Source organism: Solanum dulcamara, chromosome 7 (genome assembly GCF_947179165.1).
Source record: "Solanum dulcamara chromosome 7, daSolDulc1.2, whole genome shotgun sequence".
Classification (NCBI taxonomy): domain Eukaryota; kingdom Viridiplantae; phylum Streptophyta; class Magnoliopsida; order Solanales; family Solanaceae; genus Solanum; species Solanum dulcamara.
Window position 1 is genome coordinate 13,710,394 of NC_077243.1, and position 16,742 is coordinate 13,727,135.

Genomic DNA, 16,742 nt, shown 5'->3' on the forward strand with positions numbered 1-16,742 from the left:
GCACTGTCAATGCCATGAACGTAAAAATAAAGACACTCGATGAACAGGTCAACTTTGGCGTAACTGAGACTGCCAGAAATGTTGTCGTGACAAGGGAGGCTAAGATCGAGGCTCCCAAACCACCAGTGTTCGAAGGGGTTTGTGATGCACAGTAAGTAGAGAATTTTTTTTGGCACTTGGAGAACTATTTATACATGAAAATAATAGGGAAGACGATGTTAAGATCAACACTGCAGTGTTGTACTTGTCAGAGACTTCCATGCTATGGTGGAGACGAAAATCGACCGATGTTGAGAGAGGTTTGTGCACTATTGGCACATGAGATCAGTTCAAGAGGCAGTTCTTTCCAAATAATGTCTTGTACAAGGCAAGACGTAGACTTTGAGAGCTGAAGCAGACAGGGAGCTACACGATTATATCAACGAGTTCACCACACTTATGCTCTAAATTCTCAACCTTACTAGCAATGACTTATTGTTCCACTTTATGGATGGGTTTAAAATTGGGCAAAGCAGGAGTTACAACGTTGATAAGTTATAAATATAGACCAAGCCATAGTGAAGGCCAAATTTTTGATGGATTTTCGACATAAAAGGTCTGATAACGGTAAAAGCAAAGAGATTAAAAGTAAAAACATTAAAAGTGGGGGAGACTGTGGAAAAGGCAAAGAGGCCTACCAGCAACGCCTGAAGACTCAAAAGGTCAATAAATTTGATTTTAAAATATTAAGCGGCCACCAGATGTATATCGAGAAGAAAGCACAGGCCGAGAAGAAGGGATGCTACATATGCGGAGGACTGTACGGTTTCAGAGTCTATCCCGACTTAAAGAGCCTTAGTGCCATGGTGCGTGAGCAAAAGGGAAAAAAGTAAGAAAAGGGTACATGTACTACACAATTGGGTACGATAGGACTATGTGGAGCTGTCAAGAAGAAACATATCCAACCTGATGATAATACAAATCAATACATGGACCTCACCATCAACAACAAGCAGTATCGTGCACTGGTGGACACTAGAGCAACCCACAATTTTGTGATCGAGGTTGTAGCAAAGAGACCCGAGTTGAAGCTCGCTCTAACTAACTCTCGCATCAAAACCATGAATGCTAATCCTCAAAATGCACATGGTGTAGCCAATTGTGTTGGTGTTAAATTGGGCAGTTGGAGAGGTACGACAAACTTTACTGCCACTATGATGGATATCTTTGATATTGTTCTAAGGCAAGAGTTCTTTAGATATGGTCATACTATGATCGACCTTTACATCCAAAGTCTCTTGATCATGGAACGAGAAGAGGCATGCATGGTGCCTACAATAGCTATACCACACAAACAAAAACAAGCACAACTTTCAGCTATACAGCTTGTGAATGGGCTCAAGAAGGAGTGGCCAATGTTCTTGAAAATCACTACGAGTTTTGAGAGAGACAGAAGCAAAAGGTCATTATCGTGTTCCACGCCCTTTGAAAGGGAAAATCATCGAAAGAAGCTACACGTGAACGATTTGAGGACTTGTGGGTATTCAAAGATAGGATCCAAGAGCTTATGCAGCAGTAATGCGCCATGGTCGTCGCAACATCAGGTGGGGGAGAGTGTGATGACCTTCCACATAAGCTCCACGTAAGTGCCACGTGGCATAAAGTTGCACACGTGGACAGGGGCGGACCTACCTTATGCTGAAGGGGTTCAACCCCCTTCGACAAAAATTATACTATTTATACATGATTAAAATAATTTTTTATGTATATAAAATAGATGTCGAACCCCCTTCGACTAGCTCGTGTGTCTACTTATTTAGATTTTGAACCCCCTTATTTAAAATCCTGGATCTGTCACTGCACGTGGAAGGCTTACGTAGGAAAAAGACTTGTCCTAATGGATGATTCTATAGAAATATGGATATTTTCCATAAAAGATTATAGAATTGCATAGAAGATTCCTAGAATGTTCTAGGCATGTTGACATTTCTAGAGAAAGGATCTTAATGTAAATATATAGGGACTTATGCAAAAAATATTATTTACAGTTTAGCCCCTAGATGAGTAGTATAAATAGAGGAGCATCCATTTGTAAATTCATCAACCGAAAATCAAGCAAAAATCAAAGTTCTCTGCAATACAATCTTTCCTAGTAATCCTCTTATGTTCTCTCTTGCATTCTCTTAGCGATTCCTAGAGTCTTAGGCTGACTTGGCATAGCAAGATCGTGAGCAAGTAGTGCAAGAACGTGAGCAAGTTGTCAAGTGCTGCACGTGCGCTTGGTAAAAGACTAAGGACGTGACAGACTGCTCCTAAATTACTCTATTCGCTCTTATTATTTGTTAAACACAAACTGTTTTTCACCCAAAAAAAATTAAATTTTTTAACAAGAAAACAAGTTTAAAAATTTAACAAAAAAGATGATAAATTTATCACACATTAATAAACCAAGCCTAAAACAATAGTATTACTTTTTGGAATGGCTTTAAGTGGAATCCACAAGTTAAGAACGAACTTAATTAATAAATGAAGTGGACCGTCAGCCATTCCTTGTATAACGAATAAATTCCCTACTAGGTATGAAATGAATATTGCAATATTGCCAATTTTCAATATCGAACATCTTCTCTTGGAGTGCGTTCGGTTACTTAGATAAGAAAACAAATGTTTTCGTTGAAAATATTCTCTTTGATATGAAAAATATTTTTTAGAAAAATAAGTAATTTCTCGTTAGTTTTTGGTATTCGATATATAAATAGAAATATTATTCTAAAAAATATGTATATAATTTAGACAAATACTATGAAACGATGAGAGAGTGGTGGTGAAGGTGTGTTTCTCTTTCTCTAAGTCTATTAGAAAAGTCATTTCCTTTATTTTAAAGAAATTTAATTTCCTAAGAAAATATTTAAAAAATTTTAACCAAACAAATATAAAAAATAAAATTGATAATAATTTTCAAAAGTTAATATTCTCTGCATCACACCATTGAGCTATCAATGTTTGCATTGACTTTTCAAGAGAGAAAAGAGAAAAGGAATTAACTTTATATAAGCCCTATTTGTATTGAATATTACTCATACAAGGTATCTAAGAATTTAAATTTACAATCGAATATCATCTTGAGCTATCAATTTTCTAAATAGAGAGAGAGAGATGATTTCTCTCTTTGTTTAGATTTTTGTGTCTTATTTACGCTTTAATTTATTTAAGAAAGAATGTTATTTTTTAATTAAGTCTTTAATCTATATTTAATATGTGTATTTATCACAATTTCTAAAGTGATAAAAATAAAGTGTAATCGCAAATAAAATATGATTTAATAGAGATTTTATTGATGAATATATGTGAGTGCAATTATGTTCTTTCCTTGATTTTTCTCTTTAGATTTTCTTTGTAATTCGAGGACTATTATTATGTAGTTGTCGGAGGTAGGAACTAGGATGATTGGACCTTTTTGCGATGTATTTGATCGCATGGAACATTGTACGATAGCTTCGATAAATGTAATATTTGATGTCATGACCTTTTTATGAATATCTCATGAGTTTATGAGATTTCGAGACGTCTCTTTCAGAATATTTATTCTTTTTTATAAGCATGAGCTAATGTTTAGGGCAAAGTAGCCTCCAGAAAACCTTTACGAATCTTAAAGTTTGAAGATTAATTGGACTCGTCTAGTAGATTTATTTTAAATCCATTAAAATTGTAATGTGTATCATGTGTTTAAGACGACTTATGAGGTATTTTGGTATATTAAACAAATTTAATTTTGATTTAAAATTATAATATTCAAAAGTCTTTCTATTTTCCTAAACTTAGTGTCAAGTCAAGACACATAAAATGAAATTGAGGACATCGTTTGTTGCTATTTCACAACTTCAAACCGTCAAACAAGTATTCTATAGTTCTTCTTCATCCGTTCAATTTTACTTGTCCACTATGTTAAATATGAATTTTTATTTTTACTTGTCCACTTTAGCATATAAAAGAGAAATACAATATTCTTTTTTATTGTTTTACTGGTAACATTAACTACAAATTCCTTTATTCATTTCCCAAGATTTTTTGAAATGCTAATAATTATAATTGGTTTTATTCATTTATTATTTTTTATAGGAAAGTTGATTTTATGGTTTATGCTGGTTTCATGCTTTTAGCTTTGTGTAATGAATAAATTCCCCTACTTTTATTGAAGATTAAAAGCATGCAATTGTTCATGATCGAATATCATCATGAGCTATCAATTTTCCAAATATTCTTACACATTTGTTTTTTCAAGATGAAAAAACAATAACTCTTAAGGGCTTGTTTAGTACAAGGAAAAAGGAATAATAAATATCAAAATTAATTTTAAAATGATTTATTTCCATGTTTTGTTATAATAAAATTATGAAAATAACTTATCATAGAGGGTAATAATAATAATTCTGAAATAATTCACTAATCAAACAAGGTCTGAGAATTACTAGTGCTTCTTTCGGAACTACGTGTGAAAGAGAGCGAAAACTAAAGGAAAAGAATTGCTATTGAATTGAGATTAAAATTTTGGACTTTTTAATTTAGCCGCTAATTATGACTCTATTACTCAACGTAATTTACATCTTCTGCTTCTTAATTAAGGAAACAGACGGTTTATTCGAACATTTGAATATCATCAATAGTCCCAAATGTTAACTTACTCCATACATTAAATGCAAATCAAACAGTAAATGCCCAATAATCTTAATCGGTACAAATCAAACTAACATGATTAAATTATTAATTGTCCACCTTATGACCATTAGAATCTGCCTCATGGTCAAAATTTTCAGTCTCTTTGCTACGCTTCTGGCGTGCAATATCAAGAAAACAGGGAGTCAGCATAAGTTCATATTCAGGCACCTTAGCATAACCAGGGAAATAATTGATATCAATAATTAGATACCGATTTCCATCTCTACTATCCCTTATCATGTCATAATTAAAAAGATGAAGTTTCAAAGCATGTCGTAACTGCTTTGAAACTTCATTTACGAAGCTTGATGGAGGCATCTCTGCTGCCTCCATCAGCTTCGTTAAATTCTCGTCGCCTTCAGCAAACTCAGATATCAGGGAAAACGGAATCAAGTTGTCCGAATTCCCCAATTTCTCTTCGGTTATATCAACCAACGACTTCCTTTTCACGCACTTCGCATGATCCCCTGCTACATAAACCTTGAAAATCACTCCCCCGTGGTTTATGAATTCCTGTAATACGATTGGGGTTTTAATTCCGTTTAATCCGTCTCGATTTAATACTAGAAACATCTGGTGAGCGTCAGCCGTAGCATTGGCGATCAACGCCTTCGCAATCAGGGGAAATTTCATCGCCTGATTAGCGATTGCATCCTGCAGGCTTTCGTTGGAATCAACAAAAACCTGCAGAGGAATTTCTAGATTCTCGATTTTCAATTGACCAACCGCGTCGAGCATGGAGACTCGATTGTGGAGCTTCTCGATGGATTCAATCGGGTCGACCATGATAGCAGTCGGGTTTTCAAGTGAGAATTCTTCCAATTGCTTCTTCCATTCTGCATCATAGAGCTTGTGGAAAACAGAGTCGAAAGGACCCTGTTCTATCAATGGCTTTCCGAGATCAATTGGGATGAGATCAATGCCTCGTTGTTTAGCGTAAACGAGGAGAGAATCTTGGATGAAGCTGCTAACACTTCTGGGTGCAAGAGCGTAGCCAATGCGGAACCTCTCTCCAGCTAATAGTGATTCAGACATGGCTACTTACAACGTAAAAAGGAATATTTATCGCACTTTTTTGGAATTATTGGAAGAATTCTTAACGTCGAAAAAACAAAGAGGAAGAGATTACTGATTAAAGAGAGGATTTTAGGAACGAAGTATGGAGATATTATTGATATTGGGAGTCTATATATGTAGAGATGCTAGAAGGACAACATGGCAATAACAAATATTAAAAGTATCTTATCGATTTTAATTTGTATGTCTGATTTTGACTTAAAAATGAGAAAATATTAGTCCTTATTACGTATCATACATACTTTTTAAAATTTGTCCAAAAATGTAATTGCTTTTCAACAATTTCAGCATAGTAGATAAGAATATAATCTACATTAATTTATTTTCCTTATAAGTAAGATTTATAAGGATAGTGATATATACTATAAATTTATTTACTATTATTCTCTCTGTCGTTTTCTCACTAGTTTCTCTTATTTCATAGTAATAGACAACATGACAATAAGAAATTCAGAATTTTTTTTTGCATACTTCCATCGTTTTTGTTTTTGTTGGTCTTAGCATTTTAATATTAATATTTAGTGATCTTAATTTGCTTTATTTAGAGGTCAAAACTGTTGTTTTCCCTTGTGTTGGTTGCTGCTTTTTCCAACAGGCAATTCATTTGTGAATTACTCCAAAACCGTTGCACAGTCATAGTGCAGCAATTACTTTTGTCCGGTTGGGGAGTTGATGCCATTTTTTTTACCTTGTATTTAGTGATATAAGTGGCTGAATGTGGTAGACCATAAACTTCTCTTTGAAAAAATTCTTTTTATTTCACTCTTTATTCTTTCATTATACCTTATAACCTAATTATGTAATCTTAAGGCCTTTTATCTACCCTAACTATTTACTTCTTCATTATCTTTCTATTCATTGTAAGAAAGAGTCTCTCACATATAAATAGTGATGATCTTCCTTTGTTGTGATATAAGAAAATAAATAGTGTATAAAAGTTAGTCAAAAAAAGAATTTTTAGTAATTGAACGAAAGTTTTCTTTTTATGGAGTTTGAACTCAACTCTTGTCCAGAGTTTATCCTGAAGACATTTTATTTTTTAATTGTAATTTCACCAACAATTTTTTGTTTAGAAAATTGGTGGACGATGTCTCGATTTCTTAAAATGCAAAACTGCACTTAAGGAGTATTAATAAAAATAATAAAAATATTTTATCAAAAACACACATAGTAAAATGATAGATTATTCAATATCATGTTAAATATTTCGATCAATTCCAAATTGCTATAATTTAATATTATATATTCATGATGAATTACTTCATCCATTTTATAAAAATCGATATTTCTTAATTAAGGAAATCGACAAACGTTACTCCGTTTTAATCAAGGCAGTCCATTGATTTTTTAAAACCAACCCATCTATCTTTTTGTGGCGTAATCGAATCCGTCAATTTTGTATCAATTTATCAGAATTTGAGGACATCCTCGATTTTGATCTTCGATATTTTATATGTTTTTCTTAGTGTGATTAGCAGTTATCTTAGCTTTGATAAAAGTGTGCGTAAGTGGGAATTAAAAGCAGAAGACGACATGCATGGCAGTAGAAAATAGATAGTGGCTTCGTATAAAGTATAATTGCGAAATAATTTAGCAGAAGATAACATGCAGAGCAATAGAAAGCAGATACCTTTATTTAAAGTAGTATTCTTCCGTCATTTTTATTTATCTATTATTTTTTTGTTTTTTTTTATTTATTAAATTTTGACTTGATACACTTATTAAGAATATAATAATTGATATAGTGAATTTATTATTTTACCCCTATTAATTGATAGAGTTTTAAATATATTTACTCACTACATTTTTCAAAGATATTAACTCAATATTAATAAATTGAGGGTATAATAAGAAGAAAAAAATTATTTTTTCTTGATTTGTCAAAATTGACAAGTAAAAAAGGAAATCAAATTAGTAAATATTTGACAAGTAAAATAGAAACGGAGGGAGTATACTATTTTGAAATGTCCAACAATACTTGTTCAATTTATAAAATCAATGATTAATTTACCATGATGTGTTTATTTTACCCTTACTATTAAATATTATATATTTTTCAATGTTTAAATAAATTGTATTTAATAAGGGTGATTTAATACAATTACCTCTATTATTTACTCTTTTTTAATCTCTGTGACAAATTAATAGTGAACATTATTATTGGACAAACGGAATAATTTGGAATAATTAGGTACTTATAGCTACGTTGTTAAGTGTGATTGTTTGATTAAGCAATTAAAAGAAAACATGGTAATTAATGGAATAGATAATAAATAAAGTTTGCTTTGTCTTAAAGGACAAATGCGAATAAGCATAATACAACACAGATATAGTAGAAAAATATATTAGCATTCTAATTTGTTAATGGTACTAAATTATAAATAGGAATAAAAAGATGAACAACATGCAATATTTAATAAATAGCTTTGTTCAAAGGGTACCTCGAGATTACCAAAAGGGTAAAATGGGCATTTGGAGCTGACTTGATAAATTCCTGATTTAATAAATTTATAATAAGAAAAAGATTTGGGAATCTCCATTTTTGATTTAAACTGTATTTTGGTCGCTCTCTACTTTGAAATTTTGTTACAGTGCACGCAATAGAATAAAAAAAACTCGTATTTACTTTATTTTGTTTTCTGTGTGATGTTTAATATCTATTAGTGTATTTAGTTGCGCCTTGCGCGGTTATAAGAAAAGAGAATATATTTTTAAATAATTAATGACACTATTTAATAAATTTTTAATAAATAATGTAATTAAAAATATATAAATTAAGTTATGATTTTGATATTTATCTATTCAGAAAAATTGCTAAATGTTGTATTTTTAATTTAAAATTTTTGATGAAAAAAATAAAAATATAAAGGTTAAAATAAAAAGTTTCAGTTAATTGACAATTTAATTATCATATTCTCATACCAAATTCAACAATTTTTATAGCAATATAATTGGTTCAACTAACAATATTGGATCTATCGGATCATAAATTATTTTTTGTATAAATAACTCCATAATAAAAATAAATAATAAAGATATTTTTTTTAATATTCGATGCTCGTACCGATATAATTATGCACGAAAATCAAAAGTTAGAGAGATCTTTTTTTTAATTAATTTTTTCGATATTCAATACTCTTATGTCACTCATTTAATGCATTTTTCTGTCGTATATAGAGCATTGCGAAAAGAGATAATTAAGTTGAGATAGTGAAATATTACCGTTGAAGTTATACTTTTACAACAGAAAATTAAAAAATAAAACACATAACGTAAAATGAGATGTAAAAGATAAATCATGATATTATTTAATGATTTGGATGATACTTATCTACTCCAATAAGTATAGAGATTATCAGGGAGTGACAAAGAAATGGAGAAAAAGTACCAAAAGTTGGATAATTTTTATATATATATATATATATATATATATATAACAATAAAAAGTTTGACAACATACATACAATTATTCCTAATATTACAATATTATCGTGGTAATTATTATAAATAAATTGGAGTAATAACTCTTCAAAAGATAACTCTTTCTTTGATGTGGGGAAAAAATAAAAGAAACATGTTTTGCTTTTAATAATAATAAACTAAATACAAATTAATCATACATTCACATTTTTTATGGTAGAAAGAAAAAAGAAAAGATACGACTTTTTGTTATCCTTATGAATTTATATAAATGACCTTTCGTTTAACACTTTAAACATAAATTTGTTATTAAGAGAATTAAATAATGAATTTTGATGTTTTTCTCAATAAATAAGAGAGATAAAAGAAATAATTTTTGATTTAAATTCTCTAGAGCACATTTTTTATTGTAGGATCAAATGACCACATTTTTTACTGCATGATCAAATGACCATATTCTCATAATTTGTAATTTGTTATATTTTTTAAAATACCCCTTATTTGATCCCTAACTTTTCTATACATGTAAAGTTGATCATATTTTTATTAGAAAATTTTATAATGCCTCTATTTATATGACAATATGGAATATTGAATGATATCATGAACATGACTATTAATATAATTTAGGAGTTATGATCATTAAAAGTCATGAAAGTAAGAAAAATAAAGACGATTAAGTTTTTATATTTAAGAATATGAATAAATGAAGAAGTTGCAATTGACATATTCATTTTTATACAATAATCAGGAAAAATTATCAAAAAAATGAGAAAAAAAGATAGATAGAATTCTTTTATCTAGATAAGATTGAAAGAGACAATCAACTTTACTTAATCATTTTCAGCCTAATCGGATATTTTTACATTTCGAGTTTAGACACAACAAATTATAGTAGTGATATCTGAAAAACTTCTAACAATCATAAACATGAAATTAATCATGAAGGTAATGAATGAGGTTATGAAGGTGTATGATTATAAGAATGATGGTCATAAAAATGGAGGTTATTTTCATAATGAAAAAAAAAAAGTAATGGAGATATAATGAGAGTAAATTTTTGAAGTAGTGGACATTCATAAAAAATATTAATAATGTGGTTTGCGTTGTTTGCTCTTAACTAATCACTAAAATGAAATTAGTTATGATTATATATATATATAAATGTCTTGAGGTGACAAAGCTCCTTCATGGTGGACGGATATGGGAATTTTCTCTCCTCCACCTGTTCTCTTCTTCTTCCCAAATATTATATTCCCATTTCAATTCTCCTTACATATACAATATAATACCATATGTAATATACACCCTGAAAATACAATAAGTTAACCTTACAATAATAATTAAAAAATACATAAAAATGAAGTTAACTAATCAAATAAAAACTTTAAAGAATGTCTAATTATGAGTTAAAAAGAAAATAAAGACCATGTTACCACTGTAACATAATTCAATTGTCCAAAAACTATAAAAAGTAAAAATAATAAAAATCATTAGAAATTACAAAAAGAAGTCAAAATTGAAAAAATATCTCTAGAAGCTACAAAAAAAATCAAAAAAAAAATCAAATTATTTTCTTTTAAAAAAATTATGATTCGTACCATGAAGAATCCAAAAATAATAATGCTAAATGTTTAATTGCAATAAAAAAAGGAATAATTATATTAGGCATACCAAATCATTTTACCTCATAAAATTGAACTATGCAAGAATGTCTAACAATCTTCAATATAGATATGTCTCCTCCAAAATCAAATCAAGGAAGACAAAAAAATGACCAACCAAAAAGACAAAAGATGAAGTATAAGGAGAAATGAAAAATAAAATAATCATCATATAAGTCTAAGAATAGGTTTTTATAAGTGTGATTTTAAGGATTCATCAATTTATATATTAAATTATTTGAGAGTTATGAATATGAAAAGATAGGAGTTATGGACATTACTAATATTAGTTGAGAGTCGAATTTATGTATTAAGGAGATGATTTTATAAAATAAAATAATTGAAAGAAATGAAAGTAAAAGCCAAAAAAAGGAGAGAAAAAAGATAAATATGAATTGAAGCCATAGAAAGGTGTCACATCACCTTTTCTATGATCCCCCTTTATATATATACTAGTGTACTTATTTGTGCTTTGTGCGGTAATAAAATGTTAAAATATTAATGTTAAAAAAATAATCTTGAGTAATCTTTTTTTTATTGGATAAATGTTAAAAGAGAACTTGTACAAAGAAAAAAACTAAATGTGAACAACTTTCTAATTAGGTTTTTATTTGTTAATATGAGTTAGTGACACTTACATTTCTCAGTTAATTATTGTAAGATGCAATTAAAGAGGTTGATATTTGTAAATTAGAAAGAATCCAAAAATGAATAATATATTTCATGGGGAGATATGATTACCCTTTCAAACCAATTTGTATTTCTATATATGATTACTATCAACCTCTTTAAAATTCAAAGAACATTTTAAAGAGATTGGAATAAAATATCCAACTTCTTTTTTCGCTGAAACTTTTTCTCAAACTCCATCAAAGTTCATGTACGAAAGCAATAACCAGTTAATCCTTGATTTCATTTAGAGCATCACCACTCTTTGATGAAAAGAGCTATATAATCAAAATAAATACCAAAATAAAACTTTAAGGAAAAAAAGAGAAAGTAAGGAGATAAAAGAGTTTATAAAATATATTTTAAGTTCTTCAATAGAGTTCATAAATGAAAAATAGAGAAGAGGTAGAGAGATAGAATTACTATAATAATAATAATTTAATTATAAGACTCTATATCATTTTCTTCTGAAATTCACAATTTTCTCTACTTTTTTATGTTCTTGAGCTTTCTTCTTCATCCCTACAAACACAAATTAAGAATATAATTATAAGAAATTGTTAGATACTCCATGATTTTTTTGGTCTTAAAATATTCAAATTAGTTTAAAAAATTAGTCAAATTAACTCTTAAAAAATAGATAGTGCCACATAAATTAAAATGAAAAGAATATAATTTAAAAAATCAAAAGAAATATTCTTATCCATAGATTCTTTACAGCTTTGCCAACCATAGTTCTTAACCATGAAAGCAACCATATGATGTGATGATTACCATTTGTCTACCTCACCCTATGTATGCTATAGTGATGGAGAAGTGAAAAAATAACCTTGAATGGAAATATTCTTTGTATAAAATGTGAATGTATATAGGCAAAATGGAGGAATACCATAAGGTGTCATGAACTTATAAAATAAATTTTGGGGGTTATGAAGATTAAAAAAAAAGAAGTTATGAATATTATTAAGAGGACAAATTGAAGAGGTGTGGATTATTAGTAGTTAAGATATACTATAATGGGAGGTAAAGTGGAGTAATTAAATGTAAAGAATTTTTGAGATATTAAAAATAAAATAAATAATTAAACGCAAGAAAAAATGATCGAAAAAAAAAGAAAAAAATATAAATATGAATAAAGGCCGTAAAGAGGTGGCACATCACCTTTTAGGGCTCGATTAATTTAAATTCATATCAGAATCTTAATACTTAAATGCGTGAGAATAGTGGCCACGCGGTGGAAAGCTGTGGTAAATATGCGACGGTAGGTTTGCTCCCGTCATGTACGACTGTGATTCGATCAAGTTGTAGTTTGTCAATTTTAGTGTAATTTGTTCAATATGCTTCTGATATGTCAATTTCACTACAACTGGAATTGATCCCTCTAAATTTGAAGCAATTCATATAACGTAAATTGACCCAAACAAATTTAAGGATAAGAAAAAAAGAGATATTATATTAATTTGTGGCAAGCGCAAGTTTTCTGTTTTTTCTTTTCCTTCCAAATCGGAATCTAAATCTGCTTAAAAGTGAGTGAATTTTAAAAAGAGCCGGAAGAAACTTGTGTCGTTGAATATATAGTAATACTCCGTCGATTTTATATTAATTTGATTCTCATATTAAAAATAGTTATTTTAATTTAGTTGTTCAATTTGTAAAATTGAGATTATAATATATATTTTTATTCCTAGTATTAAATAATGGTATAAAATAATAATAGTTGTAGTCAAATTTAGAGTTTCAAATCATCGTTAATAAAGTTAGTTTAGTAAAATATACTTTTATGGTAAAATCTCTCTAAATTAATATTGTCGGGACCATAAAATATTATTATTTTATAGAGGTATTATTTAATCGATAAATTAATATTTATTAATTTAAATAATGTTTTCGAGATTCAATGAAGGTTAATTTTGATTACATCGTTCAGCGATGAAGCCTCAAGAAATTTAAATAAACCTTTTTGTGAAAACGACATTCATAAATTTGGGGTCATGATTAATAATCTCTGTTACCATAATAAAGATGGATGTTAATAGCCTGTTAGATTATCCGGGAGAAAATTATACATGTTCAGAGGTACAGAACTTAAAAGAAATTGTGGATACCATCAGAGGAAGCGAAGTTGATGATGAAGTTGAAGACGATGCATTATCTTTGGAACCAGTTACACATAACGAAGTACTTATCGCGTCTAGTACTCTTCACAATTTATGGTGCAGTTCGAGAAGACAACATCGAAAGTTTTGAATGTAATAATAAAAGTTAGATACGAGTTTCAACTAAATTTAAATTTTAACAAAAAAATAATACTAGAATCATATTTGACTAAATTGGTTTAGATATTTTTATAATTTGAAACAATTACTAATTTATAATATTAATGGGACCATATATTTATATAGGGGTCTTCTAAGAATATATTATCTTATTATCTTATCGAAATCGGTGCTTTGTTCCACTCGCCCAATCTGATACCTGAAAAAAATATTTTCTTAAAAAATTTATTAATTTATCAAATATTAATTTAGAGAGGTAATTGTAATTTTAAAAAATTAAATGGTGTGTCAAGTTAATAATGGTTCTATCAAAGTAATATGAAAACGGAATGAGGATATGTTTTTGTGTACATTGCCTAAATTCAAGACTCAATTGCAATTGCACTTTCCAGTTAGATTGTAAATATAAAATAGCTAAAAGCAATTTACATTTTCGGACATTTGTTTTCTTAAGCAAAGACTGAAGAAGTAATAGCGATTCACATAAAGGAATGTGATGCTCTATTTTTTGTTGAGATTTTCTTAAACTCTGAACTAATTTTTTTTTCCAGAACGATCGACAGTGTTTCCACTTATTGTGATCTGAATTCTCAATATATCCATGAAGGTTCTCAACCACTTGAGCAACTCACTTTGTCCTTCGAACTAACATATACTTAAGATAGGTCGATAGTCATTTCGGTCCTAGTTGATTTCATGTCTAAGAAATCAATCTAATCTCTATTTTGGTCAAAAGCGCGGTATAGCTGTGAGTTTATGTTCATTCATTTAATCACTTCCTATCTCGAAAACAAGATGAATTGATAATCAAACTCTTTTTCATTAATAAAAGATAATTTTCAGTTTATGTATTGTGCACGGTGTAAAAAAACAGGATATTTACAAATTTAAGTTATTTAAGATAAATATATTTAAAATTGATAAGATTAGGATAAAACATAAACAACGTTTTATATATAACAAGTTAAATTTATTATATTGTTAGTGCATATTTGTGAATCCAACAAAATGTTAATTTGAAATAATTTTCAAATATTATTTTAAATAATTGAAAGAAGGTCTATGGTCAAACTTGGCCCTTAGATTGACGCGACTTAAAATTTTAAAAACTTATCATTATAGGATTGAGTAGAGAAATTAATTTTTGCCTAGATTTTGAAAAAGAGAGACCATAGTAATCGCAGTTTAATTAAAGGTTGTGCATTAATCTCTAGTTAACCATCAAAAAGTGATATACCCCCTCTGTTCAAGTACAACAATAATTGTTCACTATTAATTTGACGTATTAATTAAAAAGTAATAAATTATAAAAATAATTTTATAAAATCACTCCTATTAAATATAAATTACTTAAATATTAAAAAATAATTAGTATTTAATAGCAATAATAAAATAGATACATCATGATAAATTATTCATTGATTTTATACTCTAAAAAAATATTATTAGATATTTTAAAATAGAATAGTGGATAAATAAAAATGAACGAACAAGAAAATATTAAATTATTTTATTTATTGATTTAGAAGTAAGTGTCAAAAGTGACAGAGGGAATTTAATATAGTGTACAGTTGTTTAAAAAAAAAGTAAAGAATGTTTAGTAGTGTTTGAATTCTTATTTATGAGCCCATTTGGATGGGCAACCAACTTATAAGTCCATTTTAGCTTATTGTGCTATTTGTTTAATACTAATTTTAAATCATAAAGTTATTAAAGTTAGTCAAAAATAAAAAATTAGGATTTCTAACTTTTTTTCTCCAAGTGCTTAAAGCCATTTTCTTTGACCATAGAAATTACTTTTATATCCGTTATATTTTAACTAAATTCCCAAACTATCATTTTTATTCTTTTTACCCTAAAATTCACATTATTTTCCTCATTTCTTTGGCATAAACACTTTTATCCAAATACTCAACTGCTTATTTATAAAAATAACTTTCAGCACTTCAAAATTCTAAAAGCATCTCATACATAAAAGTTATTTTTTTAAGCTCTACCAAACATTCTCTGTATCTTTCTTCTAGGAATCTTTTGTTTTCCAACTTCGAGCTCAAAGTCAAGTGTATATACTTCTATTCAGTAGTCCCACCAACGAATAATAATTAACAGGTATCTCCGTACCTAAATCATGTGCAGAATTAGTGAATCGGGTAATTGGTGATTATTTTGCGCAATTCGTTGGACACTTGTGTGCATGTCTATTTCGCTTTAAGAGATATCATATAGCAAAATTTTGAATAAAACCTTTTTAATTTCTGTTAATTCTCTTCCGGTTTCTCCAAATCCATGGAAGACTAGGAGAGTCATCAAACAAAGGTCAAAAAACGCAACCGTTGATTCTATTTATAAATAATACAATGCAAAAATGATGATGTTCATTATGAAAGTAGAAAAATATTAGTTTTATGCATTAAAGAATTAAGTTGACCAAATTGTATGTTTCTGAAAAACTTGTCTCAACAAATTTGCGTATACGTTATGTTATCTATGACTAGATACGATTCATCTTTGATTTATCTAAGCTTTCTCTTCTCTTTTATACTTACAACCACAAGATAAAAGGTTATATATATATATATATATATGCAGTAATAATATTTTTTTAGTTTCTCTTTCGATGTCTATACCCGTGTGGAGGCGAATTCGACCCAAAAAGGGACACTTTTTTAGATATTACAAACCAAAACAGACACTTCATCCATTTGTGGGCAAACTGTAACGAAACAAAGTTAACAACATCAACTGTCAGTGCACCCAAAATCCAAAAAACATCACACAAAATTTAAAGATAGTTCGCCTATAAATAAACGAACTACAATTCTTTCTATTAACTTCTCAGGTAAAGCTATATCATGTCACAATTTTATGTGTATTGTGAAGTCTATTTGATGAATAAAATCATGGAAAATAAGAGTATGAGAAAAAGTGAGAATTTTTTTCA

At 28.8% G+C, this 16,742-nt stretch overlaps 1 protein-coding gene across 1 annotated transcript; it reads right to left on the minus strand.

Annotated features, from left to right (window-relative positions):
* Positions 1-4,513: 4,513 nt before the first annotated feature.
* LOC129895014 (inositol-tetrakisphosphate 1-kinase 1-like) lies at positions 4,514-5,902 on the minus strand. Its single transcript, XM_055970638.1, has one exon. The coding sequence runs from the start codon at positions 5,728-5,730 to the stop codon at positions 4,741-4,743; it is 990 nt and encodes a 329-aa protein (XP_055826613.1). The 5' UTR covers positions 5,731-5,902; the 3' UTR covers positions 4,514-4,740.
* Positions 5,903-16,742: the final 10,840 nt, after the last annotated feature.